The sequence below is a fragment of the Pinus tabuliformis genome, chromosome 4_2 (genome assembly GCF_031772625.1).
Source record: "Pinus tabuliformis cultivar Carrire ecotype Pingquan chromosome 4_2, CPIR1, whole genome shotgun sequence".
Taxonomy (NCBI): Eukaryota; Viridiplantae; Streptophyta; class Pinopsida; order Pinales; family Pinaceae; genus Pinus; species Pinus tabuliformis.
The window spans coordinates 1138782889-1138804996 of NC_142304.1; the positions used below are offsets into that span (position 1 = coordinate 1138782889).

At 37.0% G+C, this 22108-nt stretch overlaps 1 protein-coding gene across 1 annotated transcript; it reads left to right on the forward strand.

Moving 5' to 3' along the window:
* Nucleotides 1-8254: 8254 nt before the first annotated feature.
* On the forward strand, nt 8255-9454 carry LOC149173685 (uncharacterized). Its single transcript, XM_089424696.1, has one exon. The coding sequence runs from the start codon at nt 8431-8433 to the stop codon at nt 9127-9129; it is 699 nt and encodes a 232-aa protein (XP_089280822.1). The 5' UTR covers nt 8255-8430; the 3' UTR covers nt 9130-9454.
* Nucleotides 9455-22108: the final 12654 nt, after the last annotated feature.

A 22108-nucleotide genomic window follows, 5' to 3' on the forward strand; every position in this document is an offset into this window, starting at 1 on the left:
TGCAAAATAATAAATATAAAAGATTTAATTAAATAATTATATTGATAAATATTTTATTAAAAAAATAGAGTAAATTAGAGGTGAATATATCTAATAAACATATTTTTAAATTTTGTTTGTTTGTTTGTTAAGTTGTGTGAATCCTCCATGAATGCACACTTAACCTTTGGCTTGAGAAAGTGCGATCCAAAGGTATGTAAGTCATCAAAATCACTTGGGGATCGCACTCAACCTTTACCATGGTTGGATTTTTGTCCACAAAGTTTCGAACTAGTGGCCTTCAATGCACGAAGTACCTTAATGGTATACCCATCACTCTCTATTCTACCCCATAGGCCATATTTTTTTAAATTTATATTATTTAAACATTTAATTGATAATAATAAAAAAATTAATTGATTCATATATATATATATATATATATGTAATTATAATTATAATAATTCAATGATAACTTAAAAAAATTAATAGATTACAAATGTATCTCTATAAATAATGAGCTTCCTTAATAATCATGTTCCTTTTTAGTATCTAATTTAATTATTTAATTTTTAATTAAAAAAATTACAAATAATCATTTGAATCTTAATAAAATAATAGAGATTCATCTTAATTTTGGAGATAGCAAGAAACAATTAGAGCAAAAAATTCAGCATGTCCAACAAAATCTCTCATAGGGCAGAATTCTTTTGACCCCAGAAAATTGTAGTACCTTCAAATTGACGCTAGAGAGGCTCTTCGAGAAGGAGAAAATTATAATTCACAACCTTCATAGTCATGAGTTAACACATTTAATTCAAGGTGCACTTGTAAAGTGCAAACGAGCAAAAATTAAGAAGTCTGAAACAAATTGCTTTCCGGTTAATGCTTGGTTTGATGAGAAATGCAAAAAGGCAAGGAGAATGTGGAAAGAGTCAAACAAGGATAGCATAAAGCTCAAAGCTTACAAGCAATTATTAAGTAAGAAAAACGCTGATTTCATGGTTTCAAGGAGGGAAGAACTAATCTTCCTTGGAAAAAATAATCCCAAATTATTTTGGAAGGAGCTCCAACCGAAAAAGATACAAATTGGAAATAATATTACAGCTTCTAAATGGTTTGACTATGCAAGACAACTCTATGAGCAGGTTCCCAAGGTTGACCCTCCCCCCTTGGTCAACATTGATATTGAACTCTTCACGGTACAAGAGGTAGAGATGGGTATCAAGAAGTTGGGTGTTGGAAAAGCAAAAGACTTAGCTAAACTCCAAGCAGAATATCTAAAGTGGGGCTCAAAGATTCTTGCACCTCACATTACAAAAATCTTCAACAACATCATACAACAAGGGCTCTCCACAGATTGGACAACTAGTCTGGAAATACCTCTTTTCAAGAGCTGTGACATCAATAATCCCTCCAATTATAGGACCATCATGATAAACCATTTGTTTGCAAAGCTATTTGCAAGCATGCTAGAAAACAAAATTAGCAAGTGGGCAGAAGAAAGAGATAAGTGTGCTAAAGAGCAAGCAGGTTTTAGACCTAAACATTCCACAGTTGAACATTAAATAACTTTAAGGCACATCATTGAAAAAGTTTGGGAGAAAAAAAAAGAAGTATTTTGTTGCTTTGTTGATTTCAGAAAAGCATTTGATTTGGTTCCTAGGGATAAGCTTTGGCTCATAATGGAAGAACTTGGGGTTCCTAAACATTTGAGAGCAACTGTCTGAAGAGGTGAAAGTCAAAATCAGAACTTCAGCAGGCATTTCTAAAAGTTTTAGAAGCGATATCGGGGTCAAGCAAGGTTGCCCACTATCTCCTACCCTTTTTGGTTTATATATCGACAAGCTTGAGGAATGATTAAATTCGCAAGGGGGTGATGGTATGTATTTGGGCAAGTTTGTTATAAAGCTTCTTTTGTATGCAGATGACCTTATTCTGATTGCTAAATCGGCTCTTGGTTTGCAAGAGTACTTACTATCCCTTGAGCATTTTTGTAGAAGTGTGGGGATGCAAGTCAATATCAACAAAACGAAAGTACTGGTCTTCTCTAAGAAAAGAAAACATAACCAGCATAAGTTCTACTTTGAAGGCAACATTCTAGAAGAACTTGTAGATTACAAATACCTCGGAATTGACTTCAACATAAATCTGAGCTGGAATAGTTGTAGAAAGAAAAGAAATTTGGGGGGTTGGAAAGCATTTTATGCTTTTCAAAATAGGTGTAGAGAGGTAGAGTTATGGGACTGGAAAACCACTCAAACTCTTTTTGGGCTTCTAGTGATTCCGGTGATTCTCTATGGTTGTGAACTGTGGGCTAGCAGTACATCCGACATGCAGTGGAGACAAATTGAGAAAATTCAGAAGTGTTTGATTACAAACAAATTTAAGATTAAAAGTGCAGTTTCTTATGATATCTTGTTAAGTGAAACATGGACTGCTCCTATTGAAGCAATTGTTATGGTGCGAGTCATAAGGTATTTAAAAAAAATTGAGCAAATGGAAGAGGGTAGATGGCCTAAGGTTGTCTTTAATGATAGATTGCGCAAGAGCAAAAAAAATTGGATGCAACAAAATAACAAATGGTTTAGTAAATGGGGTATTTTCTTGAACGTGTGTCCCATAAACAACAAAGAGATAAAAAATTTTGTTATGGAAAAGTTCCACAAATGTACATGGAATAAGGAGATAGGAAGAAAGAAAAATTACTATATTGAAGTGTTTAATCACACTCATAGTCATCAATCGAAAGCATACATAGAGGCCAATATCTCTTGGAGAGCCAAAATTCTTATTGCTCAGTTAAGGACTAATTCTCATCAACTCTGTTGTGACATAGGGCGCTGGAAAAGGCCAAAGGAAGTGTGGGAGGAAAGAGTATGAATTTTTTGTTCTTCCGGAAATGTCGAAACAGAAAAACATTTCGTTTTAGAATGTGAGACCTCCAAAGACAACAGGGAAAGTTATGCAGATATGCTGGCAGCTAGCTCTTCGAATAATCTATTTACCAAGGGGTTTGTCGAGAAGCTAGGAGCATTTATTTTGAAGCTTCACAGAAAAAGGGCCGAATACATCAAGCAAATGAAGAAGCAATCTGTCCCATAGGCTATCTTTAGCCTCGTGGACGTTAAAATAATTTATTTCTTTCTTCTTTCTTTCTTACAATCTTTTAAAATGCGAATTTATTTTTTAATGGAAAGCTTGAAGAAATGTTTGTATATCTAGAAATTTGGTTCTTTGAATATTTAGTAATTTCAGAGTTAAAATGGATCTATGCTAGTTCTTATTAATACTATCTATATTTATATAAATTTCACATATATATATATATATATATATAGAAATATTTTATTTATCTATTTTTATTTTTAATTTAGAGGAATCTGTAAGTGGGTCAGTGTTGTACTTGTGTGACATGGGATCATTTCTAGCCGCTACCACTATAACTTTTGGGGCCTACGACTTGTCCTCCTCTTCGTAGACCGGGTTATACATTCAAGGGAACTAAGCCTCTAATCTCTTGCTCACAAGGCTTCATTTTCACGACGATCACCAAGTGAAAATAATATAAGCCACTAGGAAGTGATTCCTCAGGGTGGATCTGCCCCGATATTCCCTCATATATTATATATGAGGAAATATCGGGGTAAATCCACCTTGAATAATCACTTCCTAGTGACTTATTAGGAGAGGCCTAACCCCGAGGGCATAGAGGAGAATTGACCTTGTGATCTCCCATTAGCGAGGTGCTTTAAGTAACAAGAATGACCAATTGAGCTAATCTTGAAAAGTATATGTCATTTCTTAATAATACTACTTATATATATATATATATATATAATTTAATTTAATTAAAATTTTGATTATATATATATATAGTCTAACTTACAGAAGAAATGATTTTTTTGATGATTTTCTTTTGTTAATTTTAACTAAAATCTTTTAAGTTGTCTAATCTGTAGAATTCGAGTGCCTCGGGAGTTTTTCATGGTGCTAAATTCTTTTTATGTATTCAAAAATGCATTTTAAATATCAAAAAATCATATTCTTTCTTGAAATTATATATATATATATATATATATATATATATATATATTTCATTAACCTTTTTCTTTCACATATTTTATAATTTTTTAAGAGATACACATAAATAGCTTTAAATTTTTTTTATTATTTTTATAGGTTCATTAATTAAATTTAAATATGAAATTTTAATTATTAATATGAATTATCATTATTTAAATAAATTTATATTGTAAAATTAATCTTAATTATATTTATTTTTATATTTTTTATAAATTTCAAAATTTATTTTTTATATATAAAAATATTTTTATTAATTAAATTTAAATATGAAATTTCAAAATATTATTGTTTTTTTTTCCTATGTAAAACTAATCTATTAATAAAAACATAATGTACAGCGAGGCACCAACCTCTATGGGTCTAGGTCAGCCATATGACCATTTTAAACATCAAGTCTTGACATCGAGATTTCCCTAGATGGGGAAACCAGTGCGAGAACGAGATAAAAATAGGTTCATTCTACCCATGCAGGGGCTACATTTCCAAAACTCAAAACTTTCTACCAAAATTGACACTGTGAAATGACTGTAAAATTCAAAAAAGACTGCCAATATTGACCACCGTAAAATTCAAAATTAACCACTGTAAAACGACAAAAACAGAACTTAGAACCCGAGCTGGACACTATAAAATGAAAAAAACAGAACTCAGAACCCGACCTGGACACGTGACCTGTGGCATGCAGTTGCAAGGTGTCTTAGGATGGTGGCTTCTCTTCCACGATCGGACACCAGCCATATTCTTCTGAACCAGTTTCCACTGACTGCCTGCCATCTGTAATGTCCTGTGGCTCACGGTCTTCCACCTGTATTCCTTTGTCTTTGCAGGTGGCGTTGCCTCCCGGAGTATTTCGGCGGGTGGCTGGAGCTCGGCTCCCCCTGAATGTTGACGAGCGATGGAGGGACCTGGTTCATCTCAGGGCTGAGCTCTGGATCTACGCACGAGCCAATTACCTCCCTAAAGTCCATCGAGATGGTAGCAATGATTATCGATCTGTCCATGGAGCAGAGAAACCAGAATTGAGCCTCCTAGGAAGAAGCAGTGGAATTGGTGTGCTGGGCGGCTCCACTAAAACGCCGAACCTCATGGGTGCCAGCTCAACCTCGGCCGCTGTGAGTATTCGGATATCTGCCAAGGAAGCGGGAAGAGGAAGGGCTGGGGGGTGGGGAGGCAGAAGGGGAAGTCGAGATAGATGGAGGCGAAGACAGGGGGTGAATGGCACCGCCACGACTACCACCTCACCTGCATTGCATGCGATGACATCGATGCATGTTTCTCTGGGTAGGAAGCTGCAACGAGCGTTGAGTCATAGGGGCAGGAAGCGGGGCGAGAACAACGGAGAGGAAATTGAGAGGAACAGGGTGAGTCAAGTTCGAGCCAGAGAAAGGGGCCGATACCTCAATTTGCAGGGTGCAATGAATGGATTGAGAGAAGTGATGACCATTGCCCAGGTCGAGCAACAGAGGAGTTTGCAACGTCTACCCGTAGCAGTGTAAAGGCTTGAACCTGCTACAGTGGGGTGGCAAGAGCAAATCAAAGGCTGATTGGAGAATTGCAGGGGGCTTTGCTCCATATTTCTATATTTGCAGGGAATGTCTCGATTCTCACAACGGGTTGATGGTGTCGGCTGAGGAGCAATGACCTACCTTAAATTCCCACAGGGGAAAGCGCAGGTTACCATGTGGTTCAACCACCTGCTTGTCCGACGGCAAATCTGCATTAATTGCTCATCTAACACCCGCATCCAGGGTTCAAAATATTATTGTTACAAATATAGAATATGATCATTTAAATTTCTTTTAATAGTATATATATATATATATATATATATATATATATATATATATATATATATAGATATATAATGATTTTGTTTTATTATAATTTTATTAATAAAAACAAAATTATATTATAATAAATTAAATTGAAGCTATTTATTATTTTTATTATATTTTAATATTTTTTAAGGTGTAGTTTAACTTATAAACGAAATACCGTTTTTTTACCTGAATCCAATAATACAATTTCTAGCAAGAATGCGATTTTTTTGCTATTTAAGATACATTTTTGAATGCATCATGCAACACAGGTTCCCCACAAATTAGACAACTAGTTTGGAAATACCTCTTTTCAAGAGTAGTGACATCAATAATCCCTCAAATTATAAGACCATAATGATATACCCTTTGCTTGCAAAGTTATTTGGAAGCATGCTAGAAAATAAAATCAACAATTAAGCAAAAGAAAGAGATAAGCCTGCTAAAGGGCAAACGGGTTTTAGACCTAAATCTTCCACAGTTGATCATTGTATAACTTTAAGGTGCATCATTGAAAAAGTTTGGGAGAAAAAGGAATAAGTCTTTTGTTGTTCTGTTGATTTCATAAAAGTGTTTGACACGGTTCCTAGGGATAAGCTTTGGCACAAAATGGAAAAACTTGGGGTTCCTAAACATTTGAGAGCAGCTGTGCATAGGCTGTATGAAGGGGTGAAAGTCAAAATTAGAACTTCAGCAAACATTTTTGAAAGTTTTAAAAGCGATATCGAGGTCAAACAAGGTTGCCCATTGTCTCCTACCCTTTTTCTTTTATATATCAACAAGCTTGAGGAGTGGTTAAATTTGCAAGGAGGTGATCGTATCTATTTGGCCAAGTTTGTTATAAGGCTTCTTTTGTATGCATATGATCTTATTCTAATTGGTAAATCTACTCTTGATTTGCAAAAGCACTTGCTATCCCTTGAGCATTTTTGTAGAAGGGTGGCGACGCAAGTCATTATTAGCAAAACGAAAGTATTGGTTTTCTCTAAAAAAAGAAAACATAACCAACATAAGTTCTACTTTAAAAGCAACATTCTAGAAGAAGTTGTGAATTACAAATACCTCAGAATTGACTTCAACAAAAATCTAAGCTGGGATGGCTGTAGAAAGAAAAGAACTTTGGGGGGTTAGAAAGCATTTTATGCTTTTCAAAATAGGTGTAGAGACGCAGAGTTATGTGACTAGAAAACCAGACAAACTATTTTTGGGCTTCTAATGATTCCAACAATTCTCTATGGTTGTGAACTGTGGACCAACAATACATCCGACATGCAGTGGAAACAAATTGAGAAAATTCAGAATCGTTTGATTACAAACAAATTCAAAATTAAAAGTGTAGTTCCTTATGCTATCTTGTTAAGTGATACAGGGGTTGCTCTTATTGAAGCAATTGCTATGGTGTGAGTTATAAGGTATTTAAAAAAAATGAGCAAATGGAAGAGGGAAGATGCCCTAAGGTTGTCTTTAATGACATATTGTGCTAAAGAAAAAAGACTTGGATGTAGCAAAATAACAAATGGTTTAATAAATAGAGTATTTGCTTGAACACGTGTCCCATAAACAGTAAATAGATAAACACTTTTGTTATGGATAAGTTCCACAAGTGTACTTGGGATAAGGAGCTAGGGAGAAAGAAAAAAATACTATATTGAAGTGTTTAATCTCACTCATAATCATCAACAAAAAGTGTACACAGAGGCCAATATTTATTGGAGAGCCAAAATTCTTATTACGCAGTTAAGGGCTAATTCTCATCAACTTCGTTGTGAAATAGGGCGCTAGAAAAGACCAAAAAAAGTGTGTGAGGAAAAAATATGTATTTTTTGTTCTTCTGGAAAAGTGGAAACAAAAAAACATTTCACTTTAGAAAGTCAGGTCTTTAAAGACAACATGAAAAGTTATGAAGATATTCTAGCACCTAGCTCTTGGGATAATTTATTTAGCAAGGGGTTTGTCAAGAAGTTGGGAGCATTTATTGTGAGGCTTCATAGAAAAATGGCCAAATACATCAACGAGATGAAGAAACAAGTTATCCCATAGATTATCTTTAGCCTCGTGGATGTTAAAATAATTTTCTTTATTTATTTATTTCTAAATAAATTCAATGCCCCAAATTCATAAATCTTTGAGACACTTAAATTCTATAAATTAAATAACTTAAAATTAAATTTTTAAAAATCTTGGTTAAATTCAGTTAAAATTAACTTAAAAAATGTAGTGAACATTCAAATACATTTTAGTAAGATAGATTTGCCCACAAGCTGTTACTTCAAAATTTCTAACAAAATTTAGTAAGAGTCCATAATTTTAGCGAGCTTTAGGAGCATTAAGGTGAGGGGTTCTCCACATCCCTCGAACTTCAATGCACAAGGGGTGGATGGTTTTACAGATAATGTCGAGTAAGTATCAGTGTGGATAGGCTTCCCGATAATGTTTGCCCATCGTGTTGGAGTATCTCACTCAAATCCAGGCGATAAAGACCCATAAAGCCTCCGCCAACCCCACAGTCCTTATCCATTCTCAGCCATAGAAGCCCACATCTTCAAAAATGCAATCGCTGTGCCTGGAAATCTCGTCGGCAATATTTACCAATTCTATCGCATCGCCGAGAAATAGCCGCTCTCCGCCATTTCTCCTCACAAATCCATTGCACGGCAATGGATTTTCCAGAAAATTCTCCTCTCACAGGCAATCTTGGCGCCAGGCTAAGAATTTTGTTGTAAAGGCCGGTCTGGTCGGGGAAAACCCCGAATGGGCCGAATCCGACTTCGTGGCCATCGGGCTTGCCCACTGCTTCCAGGAATTGAACGGAAAACTTGTCAATTACTTCATCATCGAGCCGATTCCATCCGCCAGCGTGGAATCCATGTATAATGGGGCCGCGACGTCGTACAAATGCATAGTGGGTTCGACCCTCGGTGAGGTCCTGAAGCAAGACGTGGAGCTGCTGCCAGAGGAGTTGAGGGGTGGGGTGTTCGCACAGAACTTCGATTATCGAGCAAAGGCGGCGTCCAGGACGTGGAAGAAGACTTACGCCCAGGAGAATCTGTTACAGCTCGCCCCCATTGGGGTTGTGAAGAAGGACTTCAATTTCAGCCTAGAGGAAAAGAGGATTTTGGGGGTCGTTTATGAGGTCAAGGACGAGGATAATATTAAGCAGGATCTGAGTATTGATGTTTATGGGAGGAAGAAAGGGGAGAGTAAGGAGGATCAGGCTACAGTGATCTCTTCTCTTTACAATGTTTGATTGATTGAAGGGTTATTAGGGTTTTAAGTGGCAAAGATTAATTGGTAGTGCTCTTACCCTTGAAAACCTGTTGGGTTCTAGGAAATAGAAAGAATTAAAAAATATTTCGTGATGAAACTTAGTATTTTTTCTATTTGCTCTTCAATTTTGTCAGTACTATGCAATTGAAATGGTGTTTGCAGGCGAAAACCTCACCATGATCCTCGTTTGTGTTCCCATTCCCTTCTGCCTTCCCCTCTGGATCTTGAGAGTACATTGGGGTATTGAACCACCATGTAGCCACATTTCTTGATTTATTCTCATTTTCTGTCCCATTTTCCGATTCCGCATTTCTATTAACATTATCTCTATTTCTCATTGGTTTGCCATTAACACTTTGAACGGAGAGAAGCTCTACAGCTTGGGCGATATTTTTGATACTAATGTGTGTAGACTCTGTTTAAAAAGACTAAACATAAAAAGCTGATATATAGACACACTCTGTAAAGAAAGACCAAACATAAAGAGAATTATATATAGACCGGTCTGCACACTTAGATATATCCATATAACCAGGAAGATCTATTAAGCATAGGAAAATTTACATGTGTGGTTTCTGATCCCAGGGCTCTGCTAAGAATTAGGCATGAGCGAGACAAGATAAGCAAGTAGTAGAAAAGATCTCAAGCTGTTATTGATTTGTATTGATTCCCATATATGAATTTATAATACATTAATTTGACTTTCTCAATCTACATATAGAGTTAACTGAGAACACATTAGTGGATCATGACAATAACTTAACAAGATAAAAATCACAACTCATAACAATATGATCGGGGACTTTGTGATTGCCTGAGACTTATAGTCTAACAGGCTTTAGGTGCTTAATAGATACGTGTTAAACGATGAATCTATGTTATTGGTGACAATATACCATTTCTTGTTTCATTCCCATTATAGCTGAAAAAACATATCCCTAGGAGTTGCATTTTGGTTAAATGCTAATGAGATAGACGCTTGGTTTTATTCTTTTCGAAAAATCATGTTGTATTTATGTTACATTGGTGGAGCAATAGTAGCAATATTCGCGTACATCTAATACGAAAAACATGACACTACGTCCCTGCATTAGCTAACCAATGCCCATTGCCAATTTTCCTGTACATTTATCTCTTAAATTATATGGTTAGCGGGCTTATACCTAAGGTTTCCTCTTTGGGTTCAGTAGCTTTCATTTGGATTCGAAGCTTGACGCGCCAACAGTGCCAAAGGCATTCTTCATTTCTTTTAAAGAATCTTTTTGATGTAAGGGCTGCTTCACACAGACTCCATGTTTACAGAAATGGGAAACAACAGCGTAACTAAAAATGGGGACCAGAGTGTTTTGGGATGAGTAGTTCTTCTTGCACACTGTGAATTATCAATGTAATAGATAATTTAGTGAATTCAAATCCATACAAGACTGAAAAATAATCTACCATATCTAATTTTCTAGGTTTTGGTGTTATAAATCATACTACATTCATTTCTTAATGCTCAGTTATTTTTTAATAAAATATGGTTTTTTTTTTTATCAAATGCCGATCCTGTGCAGAGAGATCCCCAAGAAACAACATTTCCGTATCATTTCTGTTCCGTTTCTGTTCCTTAGATAAAGTAGGACACAACACCATTTGTTGTAACATAGCACAGACCTATATTTCCAAGAAAATTACATGAAATAGTTCCAGTTAGGTTCTGTTTTCTCTAATGCTTGGGCTACTTTGCTTACCCATGTTTCCTCTCTGATGCTAGGGCTACTTTGCTTACCTATGTTTCCAAGAAAATTACATTGAATAGTTCTGACAAGTTTCTATTCTTTCTGATGACAGAGTTACTTTACTTTCTGGTGTTAAGGCCGCTTTGCATAGACCAGTCTCTTCAATTTTAATAGATTGAAGGTCTTCACATAGAGATTGAATTAGTAGGCTCACTAAAAATTATAAAGCAAATCATTAGCTAAATTTTGAATGGTTAGTAGTTTCAAGTTTCAACTAACTCCAATGTCCAGTAAGCTACTTTCTGTCAACATTAGCTAAAATAAGTTTCGTTGTTTTATTTAAAGTAGGTCTTAACCTTCTTTAGTATTTGGGAAAACTCGGTTAAACTTTGGCAAACCTATTGGAACTAACATAACTCACTAACAGATGAAATGACAGGTTTTGACTGACGGCTATTTTAATTTAAGTTTAACTAATATATAAGTCTGAAATGGCCCTTAGTGCAACCAAACGGATTTTTTCAACAGAATCATGTATAATGTTGAACCTTCTTAAAGGAAATGCTGGGCAGATTCTTGATTAACGCATAAAGTGGTGTGATTCATCTCATTATGATCCGCAGTACATAGTTTTTTATGTTCAATTTTTTGGTTGATTTGATTAAAGAATTTGGGTTTATTTGAGTTTTGCATGAATCTATTTAACTTATAAAACTGGAAAAAAATTGCGAGTTAAAAAACTGGAAAAAAATTGAGTTAAAATGTTTTTATAGTAGTTAATGTTTTACGTTATGATAATTAATGATCATTGTTTACATTCCTGCTTTTAATTATGTAATTCAATTTGTTAAGATGATATATATTCTAAAGTTTAAATTTGTTAGAATATAAGGTTTAATCAACATTGGATGGTTGCGAAGCAACAAGTCCCTGCCAATGAGTGGAATTGGGAGTTGTTTGTGAATGAGTGGAATTGGGAATTGTTTGAGCCTCATAAATATAAGTGCAAAGGTACTCAAAGGTGGCTAGTCAGTTTCACTTCTAACTTGCATAACGTGGATGTGTTAAGGTCTTGTCTATTTATTTCTGTAAAAGCCTTCATAGAAAAGATTGACATTGAGTTTCAGCTAAAAGTCAGAATCCAGGGGAATCTGCATGCCCTTAAAACCAAGATCTGCTTTTTAAAAATGCTACTTCTCTGTATCACTAGGGAACTTATCAATTAACTTATAAATTACAAAACCCGACACTAAGAACTCCACCTTTGGCTTTCAAGGTGACATGAACTCCACATTTGGCTTTCAAGGGGACATGAGGAGTCTTCTAATTGCCAGAGACAATCTTTCCATGCACTTTTGGGAGGAAAAGTTCATGTTACACATGAAACTATTGACCCATAAATTGTGTATCTTGAAGAGCATGTATGGATTGCTTGTTTCTATCTAAGTTACCAAAGCTTCTGTAACTGTACAACCTTTTTTTGCTTTACCCTGAATTTGAAAAGAAAAAAAATGTTATAATCACTTGCTCAACTGTAAAAAGATACAATAGATATACAAAAACAATGCACACCTCTTGCTCATACTTCTGTTCTTTTCCTATATAATAGGAAACTATAAATGAATTTTTGCCAATGTATGTAAAAAAGAGGAAAAAACAATTTGCTATTTAAAACAACCTCATATGAAGCAATGAAAAAAAAACACCAAATAAACCACGGAGCCAACCTATGTACATAACATTTCACAAAAGCAATATGACTGCTATAGTTTAGATCAACCAGCACATCAATATGAGATAATGTAGACTGATTCCTTCCCCTAGTTCTTTGTCAACTCCAGAAACTCAAAAACATCTGCATGACATGGCTCTAAGTACATGGCAAATGCACCCACATAAGGCAAAATAGCCCCATTACTCTTTTCTTTCATATATTGACTGAAATTAGTTTTTGAATACGAAAACAAGTTTTTAATGAGCACTCACACTCTCTTTCCTCCGCCTTGATCAACATAACCAGCAATATCATTGAATACCCTCAACATTGCCACTACTATTTGATGTGCCATTTGTTCCTCGAATATAACTACGGATTGCACAAATGTTATGTGCTGAAACCCCAAGTTCTCCAACTGATTTGCTTATTGCAGCACATTCCTTTATAGTATCATATACCCTATGAATGCTATCTTCTTTTATGAATGAACCCTAGCCATAGAATAAAGAGCACTGAGAGTGAAAGATTGGAGAGTGATAAGAATCAAAAGAGCCTCAAAAGTAGTTATAAAAAGCATTGGACGAAGAAATGGGTCCTTCAAAATCATGGTTGAAAGTACAACATTGCTTAGGGTAAGGCAAAAAAGGCTGGCTGCCTCCTTGTTTGTTGTGAACCCTAGCCATAGAATAAAGAGCACCCAGAGTTAAGAATAAAGAGTTCCAAAACCGATAAAGAAATAAAAGAGCCTCAAAAGTAGTTATAAAAAGCATCGGATTAGCTCATATTTCATTTACAGTTTCTTCATCCTAGCAATCAGCAAGCCCAAGAGCTTCATTGGGACAAAATAATGTCCATGTAGGATTCTCCTGGACCCTTTTCATAAAGAGGTCTAGCTCCCAAAGCACAAAAAATAGAGGACGTACTCTGTTCTTTTCTTATAAAATACACCACTATAAATCAAATTTTCCAATGTATGCATAAAGAGGTCTAGCACCCAAAGCACAAAAAATAGAGTACGTACTCTGTTCTTTTCTTATAAAATACACCACTATAAATCAAAATTTTCCAATGTATATATAAAGGAGGCAAAAACAATTTTCTATTTAAAACAACCCCATATGAAGCAATGGAAAAAACCACCAAATAAACCATAGAGCCAACCTATGTTCATAACATTTTACAAAAGCAATATGACTGCTAGATCAACTAACACATCAATATGAGATAAGGAAAATGAGAGAAGGGAGATTGATACTTCCCATTGTTCTTTCTGAAGTCTAGAAACTCAAACATTGTTCGATGTGCCATTTGTTCCTTGGATATGACTACTGGTTGCACAAATGGTATGCACTGAAAGACCAAGTCCTCATTTGCTTATTGCAGTGCAACACATTCCTTCAGAGTTTCGTATATCCTCTCAATGCTATCTTCTTTCATACAAAGAAGGAAGCGACTATTGCACAGCCAAGTAAAGGGAGAAAAAATTAGATGATTCTGGAGTAACAGTAGGAATTTAACTTTGCTGCAAATGCATGTTGCATGTTAGGGGCTTACCATGATCACACATGACCCTAAAAGTTGAAAATAATAAAATCCACTCTAGTTCAATTTTGCATATCGAAGACTACTTTTTGTGGACTGATAAAATTATTTTCATTGTCAAAGCAAGTTACAACCCATGGCCTTCGTGTCTCGGCATTAAAAAGTGTATGAGAAGCATGGGTGAACCAATGTTGTGACATTAAATGGTAAGTTTTGATAGCTAAATCAATGTCATTCTTATGGATCCCTACAACAACCCTTATTATCTTATGTTGAGGCCTCTCGATAAAATCTCCTTTCTCTTTTAAAAGATATGATCTCCTCCAATGTCTTAAAAATAAAGTAGTTGTAGTCAAAATCCCTATCATAGATCATTTCACTATCCAAATGAGCTGCATTCTGAACATCAATAAGAAAGTTTTACAAAGCATAGTCAGCCAATATTCACAAATACATGCACATTTCTGCATTTAGGTCAACTAATTTAATGCATAGTTAGTTACTTCTACAAAACCAATAACAATAAACTTCCGTTTGAAACGTGCAAATTCAACTTAATATTGAGGTTGTTGAAAGTATAATATACAAGAATACAACCCAAACCTTCATGATGATTTCATAAACATCATCTGCAATCTAAGGAGCCTTCAAACCATTTCATTTATTGATATGAGCATACATTTGTGTTACTTTGTAAACCAACCAACATTTGTGAAGAAATGAAGTTATACTTGAGATTTCACAAAAAACATGTGAAATAATGCAAAGGTGTAAGAGCAAGCACCCAAGCCATCACTTCGTCTAGGATCCCTTCCTGTCCCAAATAGAAATCCAAAAGTAACAGTTTTAACACCTTCAGCCCTTTGATTGGAATGGACAACCGTACCCCGACTATCCACTTATTGACATGATCTCATTTTGAATACTTATCAATTAACTGGATCTTCAACGCTCACAAGAATTGAACGATCTAGAAATTCAATATAATTTTCAATATCAGCATTAACACAAGAAACACAAGTGATTCATTTGAATATCAGATGACACAACACCAAAAGCATATTACCTTGATCACTCTTGATATCTCCAAGAGGAAGTGGCATATCTTCCATCCTTATCTAATCACTGAGAGTAGGACCTACTATAAGATGGAGGCTTACTTCTTGAATATGATTGGGATCTTGAAGATTGCCTTGGATTGGGAGACCTAGATATAGACAAGTAGGAACAAGAACCATTGTAACGTCCTCTCATGTGGAGCATATGACCTGCATGACTAGCAAAACAATAACAAACCATCGGAAATAATTTCTTAAGCACAAAGATAAATCCATAGTAAATTTATCTCTATGACTTTGGTAAATGCTATACCAAATGCAACACAGGAACCACTAACTTCTATTAATTAAACTCTACATTGAAAAGCACATCCTTGGAGAAACTGAGCGGTCATGAGAACAAGAACGAAAGCAAAAACGAAAACACGAATGAGATCATTCTGCAAAACAAAAATAGTGTCTCAACCCAACAACCTGATAGATCTTCAGAATAATTATTCAAAATAGCATATGGTTCAAGAGGATTTATGCATTAATAATGTAATCAATATGGTGATTTTTCAATGTTTGACCATAATATGGGGATTGATGGCGACCATATCCAATCCCACCTCTATAACTCCAAGGATTCAAAACTTTATCAGACAAAGCAATATATCCTTTTATAGAATGTGTTTATACAACCAACTTCTAAAAAGGACTCTGTAATTATTAGGACAATTAGATTTCATATTTTATCTCTTGTAAACGTTTGGTTCCTACCTTTGCATGCTTTGCATTTCTTTTGGCTTCTTCCTACTCTCTTCAAGGAATATTCCACATGATATCTTGCTTCTCATATGTCTTCAAAATAAAAAAACTACACAAAACAAAAACCAGGAGGCTTTTTGCATATGACAAAGCAGATAATCACTTAGCAGGGACGAACTAAAATAAAATGACCATATTTTATATGAATCCATACCAAAGAATGCAAGAAACTGTTAAGAGTAACTTCTATAGTCTTGAGATCCCTTCAAATTCTCCACAAAAAGCATAACACATGCATCGGAAATATTTGGTGAGACACTTGGTGCACAACTCTTAGCAACTAACCTCCTCAAAAGGTTATTATTGAACACCATATGTGATATCCCCAATTTCCTAAATCAGTTAGGGATAGCACAATTTTGACAATTTTAGCTTGGAGGCATTTTTTACTTTGGGACTTAAGAGAAAAAGGGAAAAATCTTAGCCTTAGTGGAATGTGGGGGGCACAAGGAGGCAATTCAAACTCCCTAAGGAAATTTGCACTTGTGGAGGAGGAGAGAGAAAAAGGAGGTGCGAGCTAGTGGAGAATGGGGTCCACCAAGGGAGAGGACCAACAATTATAAATAAGACTAAGAGGCTCTCATTTGGCATCTTTTGTCTATCTTATCTTTGGAATCGAACTCTCTCGGACACGTTGAGCACAAGAAGAGAAGCGTTGTTTAGCACAGGAATTCCAAGCGAAAATTCCACCCTCATTTTGGAGAACTTCGAGTGTCTCCCTAGTGAGGTAATTTAGGAGTCCAATTTAGGGCTTCCCTTGAACTTCTTTGCAGCTCTGCGCAATTCTTCAGCGCAGAAGGAATTCATGGAGCATCATATGTAGTAGCGACAGTGGCTTGGAGGATTCAGATCTTTGTAGAGAAATTTTCCCTTATTGACGCTAGAGTTTGATGGCATTTTGCAGGGTTGAGATTGAGGTAGTCTTCTAGGCTGAATTTATTCCATCCTAGCAGTGCACATAGGCCATTGCACTGTGACTGCGCGAGGGTTGAAGGGAGAGGAGATTGGAGTAAGGAGCTGGACGAATAAGGCATTTCCAAAGGGGATTCTTGTAGAATATTTATGAGGTATCTCAATGGGAATTTTGGGCACAATCAGCGAAGCAATTCCTGAAGTGCGTACAACCAATCAGTGAAGGGAAATTCACACTTTTTGGGGGGCTTCCGGGTCAGCGGCAAATAGTCCAAACCCTTTTTGGGTTTTTGTAGGTTTGGTGAGAGGAGGTCAAAGTCATTTTCACAGAATTTTCCGAGTAGTCTTGAGGGTAGAAACCTTAGTTCTATTTCAGCAATAGTTGCACAATTTTATCGGTAGTGCGCAGTTTTTGTGGGAGCCATCTCCAACACTTGGGTCATCATATCTCCACTTGGGTTTTGCATAGCTTTCAGTAGCAAGACCGAGTTCTATCTTTCCTATCATTTGATGTACTCAACTTCCAATATTAATAAAATGGCTCAGCGCTTTCGCCCTATTTCTCTGGTGTACTAATTTTGCATGTGTGGTTACAATTTTAATTATTATAACTTAGTTCGCGTCCTGATACTCACTGTTATTTTCCTAGTTGGAATATTACCATGGTATTAGAGCATGTTCTTGGCTAGTTATGGGCACAGGAGTAGATGATGTTGCCTTGATCCATTGGAGTAGTATTTCACAGAGGTAGAGGTCGAGGCAAAAGAGGTCGAGGTAGAGGGGAGAATTCTAACCCTTGTTTGGACACTAAGCTTGAGCACATTAGAGATCATAAAGTTTGGGACTAAGAATACATGGAGAAAGAGGAGAACAATGAATAACCTAGACAGGGTGGTCAAGAACAGGGTCTAAAGGAGTTGGTAAGATAGAACTTGGCCATGATGGACATCTTGGTGGGAATGCAATTGCAGAACCAACAAGGTCAAATCCAATAATGGAGAAGGTGGTTCCCGGACACGAGAAGGAAGCCACGCACATGCACACACAACCTAGTAGAACAACACCCATGCGTATGGCTAGTCTAGCTGTCCTATCATGCCTCATTTTTTGGACGAACCTGAAAGGGAGGGAGAGATGGATATCTTTGCAAATTTTATGAGATATTTTGCAGATGGGATAGATGACTATGATGCATTGGACCCCAGGATTAGGAGGGCTCTATCGTTTGGGGAGTTTTTCCATTTGAAGGAGAAGCATAGATCAGGAGCTACATCACCATATAGAGGGGGCCAATAGAACTAGAACTAGGATGCACAAAAGTTGCCAGGGAAGATCACACTTCGAAATTTTGATGGGTCGGCTAGGAGTTTGATGAGGGCATGGATGCAGAAACTGGACACTTACCTCCAATTGAACCCCATGCGAGAGACAAATGTGATCAAGTTTTCCACCTTGAACCTGGATGGGGATGCGCAAGAGTGGTGGTACCACTAGTTGGTTATACTGGGACATGTCACCATCACTTCCTACACAGAGTTCTTGAGAAGACTTATTGAGAGGTTTGACAGAAAGGACCCAAAGTTACACTTTCGGGAGTTAGCCAACTTGAGACAAATAGGTAGTGTTGAGGCGTATATGGCAGAATTCTAGAGATTGGTTGTGATGATTTTTGACATCTCAGAGGTGAGCTTGATCATGATATTCATTGAGGGTTGTTAGAACCCTTGCGTGGATGGGTGAGGGTTTATAAGCCCATATCTCTACCGGACACTTTCACCCGAACTAGAGACATGTTAGATGCAATTCCTAAGACTAGAGCACCAACATCTCCCCAGAACCACCTTTCCTCAAAGAGGTAGAGACACCAGACCTCCACACACAGAGATTGCAAGAAGGGGGCATCGTGATGACGAGACCAAGAGTGACCTCAGGAGGTGGAAGCTTTGCTTCACCTGTCAGGAGCCATGGGCCCTAGGAAAGATGTACTAAGGGAAAAGCCCATTATATAGAGGTCTTCTTGGATAGTGAGCTGGAGGAGGATTTAGAGCACGATGTTGTTGGAGGAGAGAGTGAGCCTAAGGGCGCAGGAGGAGACACAAGTTTCAAGTGGGGTAATTGCTTCACTCATGGGGGTTCTAAGATATGTGACACTGAGGATCAGAGGCATAGTACATTGACAACGTGTGTCAGTGTAGTAGACAGTGGGGATACCCACAACTTCATTGATGCAAAGTTGGCAGAGAGGAGGGTGACACCCATGCAAACTTTTGAGGGTTTTTCAGTGCTAGTGTCAGGAAAATAGACGATGTAGTGTACTCGATATGTCCCCAGGATGACCTTGACCATGGGAAACTATTCAGTGATAGACCACATATTTGTGGTGAATGTGCCATACACCAACATGGTGATGGGTGTCTAGTGGTTGTATTTTCTTGGGCGTGTCAATATAGATTACAAAGCGTTGGATATGGATTTTATGGGGCTAGTTGGGAAGTTGGTTGTGTTGAGAGGCATGCACTCTTATCCACCACAGACATATCAACCAACCTGATGGAGGCAGACTTGAGGCATGGGGACATAGCATGGGCAGTGGAGCTAAGGATTACAGAGACAGGGAGACACGACAACCACACCCAAATATTTTTTCGTTGTTGGAGAGGCACTAAGCAGTACTTGGAAACATTCCTTTAGGCCGTCCACCAAATAGGGGATTGAGCACACGATTGAGTTGGAGGAGGGGGTACACACAATCAATACTACTCCCTATGGACATCCTAAGGCTTATCGAGATGAGATTGAGAGAGCCATACAGGAGCTGTTAGCTTTGGGCCACATCAGGTCGAGTTCCAAACCCTTCAATTTTTCAGTGGTGTTGGTGAAGAAGAAGGATGCGACTCTACATATGTGCATAGTTTACAGGGTCTTGAACAAGAGGACGTTGAAGAACCAATACCCCATTTTGCGCATTGATGAGTTGATGGATGAGATTAGGGGAGCCAAATACTTTTCTAAAATAGATTTGCGCTCTAGGTATCATCAAATTTGGGTGAGGGAGCATGACATCTCAAAGAAAACATTCAAGTTCCACTATGAACACTTTGAGTTCCTAGTTATGCCCTTTGGGTTGACCAATGCTCCAACTACTTTCTAGTCTTGCATGAACCATGTGTTTCGCAAGCAGTTGAGCAGATGTGTTTTGGTGTTCTTTGATGACATATTGATATACAACAAGACTTGGGAAGAGAACCTACAACACTTAGAGGAGGTGTTGTGCATCTTAAAGGAGCAACAGATGTATGTCGAGATGTCTAAGTGTGAGTTTGGCCTAAATGAGATGTTGTATTTGGGCCATGTGATTGGAGAGGATAGAGTGTGTGTGCATCAAGAGAAAATCAGGGCCATTTTGGATTGGCCTACACCCAAGAACATGATGGAGTTGCGGGAGTTCTTAGGGATATGCACCTACTACATGTAGTTTGTAAATAGTTTTTCAAAGTTAGCAACACTCCTCACAAAACTGACGAAGAAAGGGGCTTTTGAGTGGACAAATATGGCGTAAGATCCCTTTGAGTGCCTCAAGGGATTGATGAGTAGCTGACCAGTGTTGACACTGCCTAATTTTTAGCATCCATTTGTTTTGGAGTGTGATTCCTCTGGTGTGGGCATTGAGGTCGTGTTGATGCAAGGAGGACATCCTACAACCTTTGAGAGTTAGAAACTCCAATAATATGAGAGGCTATAAACTATATATGATAAGGAGATGTTGGTCATCTGGCACACTTTGGCCAAGTTCCAGTGGTATCTAGTGGGGAACATGTTCAAAGTGAAGATTGATCACAACAATCTTTGATTCTTCTTAGAGCAGGAGTTTAACGAGAGGCAATAGGAGTGGGTCAGTAAGATATAGACATATGATTTTGAGATTGAGTATGTTAAGGGGAAGCATAATGTGGTGGCAGATGCAGTATCAAGGAGACCCGTGACACTCTCTCTCATCATTAGAGAAATTTTGAGGTAAAAAATGGTTTTCAAAACAAAAATGTACAACTAAAATCAACTTTAAAGAACCAATAGGATTCTAGATGATGATGTCAACCATGGGGGGATGATTCACCATTTTTGGACTAAAAAATTAAAAATATTAAAAAATATAAATAAAAAAATAAAAAATAAAAAAACTATTTTTCAATTCATATTTTCAACTTATCTTTTTACAGTTTACTCAAATTTCAAGTGGGATCACTCGTTGGATGCAAAATTTAATTCCTCATCTAGGGAGTACCCATGTTGCATACTTTAAATAGACCATGCTACATGAAAAATGAGAAATACATGAAAGAACGTGATTACAATCATGTTTTTCATGTATTTTTCATTTGCTTGTAGCAAAGTTCATCAAAAATATGCAACATGGGTACTCCTTGGATGAAGAATTAATTTTTCATTCAACAAGTACTCTTGCTCGAAATTTTAGTAAAACCATAGATTGATAAGTTGACAATACGATTTGAAAAAGTAGTTTTTTCATTTTCCCTCTAAAATTTGATGATGTAATCGAATATTATTTTATTGTTTCCACTATTATTTTATAATTTTACTTAGAAGGGCCATTTTAAACCTCAAAATTTCTCTAATGGGACATCACCCAGAATTGGAGGGTGAAACTTTTGGTGGAGTACTCCAAAAATCAATAGGCATGCAAGATCTTGGATGGTTCATTTGGGGATGACTGGTACTGAGTGATGGATGAGGTGATATATTATAAGGAAAAGATTTACTTGGTACCAAGTTTGCAACTTCCGGAGAAGATAGATTATACACACAGCCCATGATTCACCCTTGGTAGGACATCAGGGGTTCCTCAAAACTTATTAGACCATCAAGGAGAAATTCACTTAGAGGGGTCTCAAAGGGGAGGTCTTGAGGCATGTGTAGGAGTGCAATACCTATCAAAGGAATAAGGGGGAGCATACACATCCAGTCGGGTTATACTAGCCTTTCCCTATTCTAGAGAGGAAGTGGGAGAGCATCTCTATGGATTTCATTACAGGTCTCCTTGTTGTCCAGGGGTGTGATTGCATCTATGTGGTGGTGGATAGGCTGACAAATTTTTCCCACTTTTTCGCTATCCCAACCAAGTATTCAACTTCACAGGTGGTTGAGCTATTCTTAAGGGAGGTGTTCTGATTGCATGGTCTT

Coding starts and splice junctions, on each gene's coding strand:
- LOC149173685 (XM_089424696.1), top strand. CDS start 8,431: ATGCAATCGCTGTGCCTGGAAATCTCGTCGGCAATATTTACCAATTCT.